General features: G+C 50.6%; 1 protein-coding gene across 1 annotated transcript in view; it reads left to right on the top strand.

Moving 5' to 3' along the window:
* Window positions 1–559: 559 nt before the first annotated feature.
* atp11c (ATPase phospholipid transporting 11C (ATP11C blood group)) overlaps window positions 560–5,309 on the top strand; it is a gene marked incomplete at its 3' end in the record, with an annotated part of 42,473 nt that continues 37,723 nt past the window's right edge. Inside the window, exon 1 of the mRNA XM_084449281.1 lies at window positions 560–769. Within this exon, the coding sequence (XP_084305407.1) occupies window positions 743–769 (27 nt within the window). The 5' untranslated portion in view covers window positions 560–742. The remainder of the gene's footprint in view (window positions 770–5,309) is intronic.

Raw genomic sequence — 5,309 nt, 5'->3', positions numbered from 1 at the left:
TCGGACCCGGGAGACCCAGCAACAGGGCATGATCATGCTGTGGAAGTGGACCCTCTCAGCCCGGCGCTAGGGAAGCACAGGGTTAGGGTTATAACCTGACAGCTACCCTGCAACGCGGAACATATCTAGAAAAAGGGAGAGAAATGCGAATGGTGAGAAGAGATCGGATTCAAACCAAATGGAGAAAATGTAGCGTAGCCGTTGCTTTCCATATAGCTAGGACTAGGACTAGGGTAGGAAACAGAGAGATAGGACTAGGGTAGGAAACAGAGAGCTAGGACTAGGGTAGGAAACAGAGAGCTAGGACTAGGGTAGGAAACAGAGAGCTAGGACTAGGGTAGGAAACAGAGAGCTAGGACTAGGGTAGGAAACAGAGAGCTAGGACTAGGGTAGGAAACAGAGAGCTAGGACTAGGGTAGGAAACAGAGAGCTAGGACTAGGGTAGGAAACAGAGAGCTAGGACTAGGGTAGGAAACAGAGAGCTAGGACTAGGGTAGGAAACAGAGAGCTAGGACTAGGGTAGGAAACAGAGAGCTAGGACTAGGGTAGGAAACAGAGAGCTAGGACTAGGGTAGGAAACAGAGAGCTAGGACTAGGACTAGGGTAGGAAACAGAGAGCTAGAACCAATAAAGCAGCTTAAATGCAAAGTTACTCCCCAGGAAAGCTCGACCAGAGCCTGTAACTGGTTGTTGAGACATTAAAAGAGTTGGTCGTCTAACCAAAGAAGACGGGAAAAGCAAGATGCTGCGGAGGAGACTGAACCGTTTGGTATGTACAGCGGCACATATCTATTACTATGGCAACACATATCTATTTCTATGGCAACACATATCTATTTCTATGGCAACACACACATGGGTTCCTCGAGCCCCGCTGCCATGGAGACCTCAATCTCGCAACGGTCTCCACATAGTTCTCAAATCAAACAGGCTATCTATCTATCTATCTATCTATCTATCTATCTATCTATCTATCTATACCTACCTACCTACCTATCTATCTATCTATCTATCTATCTATCTATCTATCTATCTATCTATCTATCTATCTATCTATCTATCTATCTATCTATCTATCTATCTATACCTACCTATCTATCTATACCTACCTATCTATCTATCTATCTATCTATCTATCTATCTATCTATCTATCTATCTATCTATCTATCTATCTATCTATCTATCTATCTATCTATCTATCTATCTAACAGTGTTACTAACAAGCTGGTTTGTATATTCCTGTTATGTTATATCAACTCATTGGAGCTAGTGAAGTTAGCTAGCCCTCCACTACCAGCCATCCACTCCCACGAAGACCCGTTGAGGTGAGGCTGTAGTAAAGCTAGCTTTCTCCCTTTAATGTCACGTTATAGCTCCATACTACATCATGGGATTTTAACTTGATGGTACCTGCTATTTCTATTGTACACGTGTAATTTAAACCAGTAGTAGCTCTAGCTAACAGCTCCCCCAGGAGAAGCCCACAGGACGTAGCTAGCGTTCACCTACACTTCCTTGCTGCTGTCACCTTGCTTGCTTCCTCCTACACTTCCTTGCTGCTGTCACCTTGCTTGCTTCCTCCTACACTTCCTTGCTGCTGTCACCTTGCTTGCTTCCTAGCTGCGTTCAAGCTAACAGTTAGCTTGCTAAGTTTCTGACTGTTTCATCCATCAGTTTAGTATGAGACTGTCACGTTTACAAGCGGCATTGCAGTTTTGAATAAGTACACGGCCGGATTCTACACTGTATTATTGTGTAAACTGAACATGTTGCAGGCGACTCACTGGTATACGATTCCAAGGAATGCAAAGCAGTGATGTCTGTCTCTTTTTAAGGAAATGTAGCTATTGCCTCACCCCGCGGAACTTGCTTTGGTATGTGTTAACTACTCAGGGGCCCAAGTCAAAGGATTTTGGTCTAAAAGTTGCTATTTGTCTCTTTGCAATATTCTGTTTGTACTTTATGTGTGAAATTCAGGACTTATTTCATTGCACTTCATGGGTTTTATTGTCATTCAATCACTGAATGGTTGAGTCCCTATCAAGAGGCACAGTCACAAGCCCCTGTTTATGAGTGCTAAAATGCTTTTACTGCCTTTTTATAGTCTTACCCGTCAAATAACCTGTTGTCACTACTAGGTTGAATCTCCCAGAGTCACCTAGGGCGGTATAGGCACCGTCCCTGAATGAGGAGAAGCAATATAATAATCATGCAGCCTGCCTGACCCCCCCTCGCTCTGAGTGCTGCCAGGTCAGCGGATTCTCCTGCCTCAGGAGCTGTTTGCTCCTATGATTTCTCTTTTGGTGTGAGCTGTATAACACTCGTGTGTGGAGAAGCCAGCCACGCTGTCACTGACGCCCATTATGCCGTTATCCCAGGCTATGGCTCCCTGACTCTTCAATTCTCGCCACCATACTTAAGCTCAGGGAAGTTCTCACCGGCATGGCACAGAGAGAGGGAGAGAGGAAGAAGAGAATGAGAGAGTGTGTTTGTGTGGGAGAGAAAGAGAGAGAGACAGTCAGTCCAAAGGCATTCTGAAGAGCCTACACAAGCCGCACTTGACTCCATGATGCTTCGTGATGCTGCGTGTGCCGTGAAAGTCTGGAGTGTCTTTGGAAAGTAATTAAAGATGGCCGTGGAGGAACGTGTGGCGCTGGACTTTGAATCGGGGAAGAGGGGGGTGCTCCGGAGATTCTAACGCTCTGACAGTGAATGCAGAATCACACAGTTGGGCGTCTTTGATGCTCCCCCACCCCCAAGCCCTTGAAGGATGCAGCAGTGTGTGATCTTCAGGAGACTGGAGCCTGGTGGAAATGTGATAGTATTCATAATGGGAGCCCCTGCCGCGGCTGTGGGAGGAACATCACATACAGACGTAAAGGCATTCCATGGCCCAGGTTGTTACCTAGCTCCTCCCCTGCGCCACAGTGTTCTGGTGTGCTCCCTGCTGGGGAGTGGGAGCCAGACAGCTGTGCTCCTACGTGCCTTTTATCACTTCCACAGAGTGCTTAGGGCAGTTTCAATTTGAGGACATTCATTTAACCGCCCTTAATGAGAGCATTGTCTTCAGAGAAAGGACACGGGTGTGAGCTAGCTAGGGCTTTGAGTTAATGATAATGTTCAAGATCAGTGTTTTGCCACTATTAGTGCTCTCAAGCTATTACCTGCAATCAATAGTCTGATAGTCTTCAATTTCAGACAGGAAACGCACATTGGAATGGGCTGGAGTGCAAGTTCAAGACAATACCCATTTAGTTTGTCCAAGTGGAATCTAGGTACAACTTTAGTTCGGGTTGTTATGTTGTCATAGGGATCTTTGGAGTGACGGCGTCTTTTTTTAAGTTCACCCCAGAGGAGACCGAAAGACTGGCGGAGTTCATCACCTGACTGAGTTAACCAACAGCGTCTCTGATAAAAAAGACTGCAAATGTTTGATTTGAGAGCTAGAGCGTCTCGGCAGTTTTTTTCCCTCCGCTGCGGTTAGGCATGCGCACGCACGCACACGCCCCCCCCCCCCCCCAACACACACACACACACCCACACACCCCCACACACGCACACGCACACCCACACCCACAGCCATTCTCTGTTGTGGTGGTTTGAGGTCCATCCACAACGGGCTGATGCAGTCGGGGTCGTCTGCTCCTCGAGTGGTTTCAGACCCACTCGGAATGCAGCGCTTCCTTCCTTCCTTCCTTCCTTCCTTCCTTCCTTCCTTCCTTCCTTCCTTCCTTCCTTCCTTCCTTCCTTCCTTCCTTCCTTCCTTCCTTCCTTCCTTCCTTCCTTCCTTCCTTCCTTCCTTCCTTCCTTCCTTCCCTCCCTCCCTCCCTCCCTCCCTCCCTCCCTCCCTCCTCCTCCCTCCCTCCCTCCCTCCCTCCCTCCCTCCCTCGCTCCTTCCTTCCTTCCTTCCTGTACCTGGCAGGGTATGCTGTTTCCCATCAGGCCTCCCTCCGCAGGCCCCTGCATGTCAGACGAGAGCGTGAGAGCCCCCGGGGGGGTGCGCTGCGTACCTGCCTCTCAGGTCCAACCGGAGTGCCCCTAACCGCTAACGCACATGCGCGACACGCGGCGCGCGCCGACGTGGTCCTCTCCCACGACCCCGCCTCTTCCTCTGAGCAGACACCCGCTGCGACCTGCCGTCAGTCTGTTTTCAATTCAATTTTTTTAACATTTTTAAATGATCTTTTCAGTTGCGGTTCTTCACGCTGGGCGGGGTTTCTGCCGCAGCGGCGGGTCTCATGTAACGCCATCCTCTGCCCTGTGCCCCATAGGGGCCCCGGTCTGACCGGAGCCGTGTTCCATGTTTAAAACACCCTGGGGAAAAGCAGCAACCCCCCCTGCCCCCCACCCCACCACACCCCGGGTCATGACAGCCCCACTGGGGAGACCGGTTTGGCTTTTGACCCCAACCCTGTATTTAGTGGTCTATTTCTGAACGAGTAACAACCACCTGTTGGAAAAAGGGGGAGTTGATGACGATGACGATGGATGTCACTGGGTCTCCTGTGGGAGAAGGGGGGGGGCGGGGGGGTACGGGCGGGGGGGTGGTCAGGAGTGCAACGAGAGGCCACACAGTCCATACAAGGCATTGGCCAGGCGCGTGATTTATCAGGCCCGTTTTCATCAGGAGAGCTGCGTATTGATTAGGGCTGCTCACCGCTTTGCCACCATTAGTCTTGTGCCGCGAACTGGCTGGCAGACAGGAGTGCTTACTCTGGTTTCTCTCCTTCTGTCTCTCTCCGTCTTTCTCCCTCGCTCGCTGTTCTCTCTCCCTTCGCCCCGGTGATGAAAACCCGGCCGGCGGAGCTCATCTGCACAACGCAGCAGGATCATAAATACGTAGCGAGAGGAGAGGGGCGGAGTGGAGTGGAGTGGAGTGGAGTGGAGTGGAGTGGAGTGGAGAGGAGTGGAGAGGAGAGGGGGAGGAGAGGGGAGGGGAGGAGAGGAGAGGAGAGGAGAGGAGAGGAGAGGAGAGGAGAGGAGAGGAGAGGAGAGGAGAGGAGGAGAGGAGAGGAGAGGAGAGGAGAGGAGAGGACAGGACAGGACAGCGGCCTAAACGGCAGCTTGCTGATGGGACAGCCTGACGGAACCCCGGGGAAGTCGGAGGGAAGGGAACGCTTTTACCTGTCGTATCCTCTCACCTTCGCTCTCTGGGATGGGTTGGATTCTGGATGGTGTGAAAGCAAGGATGAATTCACGGTTTTGTACCTCTAAATAATCAAAGTGGCTTCTTCATTCATTTAGTATTCTCCTCACGACGCCCCCCTCTCTCCTCCTGCCCCCACTCTGCCTCAGCGCAGTTAACGCC

Source organism: Borostomias antarcticus, assembly GCF_949987555.1.
Source record: "Borostomias antarcticus genome assembly, chromosome: 14".
Lineage (NCBI taxonomy): Eukaryota > Metazoa > Chordata > Actinopteri > Stomiiformes > Stomiidae > Borostomias > Borostomias antarcticus.
This window is presented reverse-complemented; position numbering and strand designations above follow the sequence as displayed.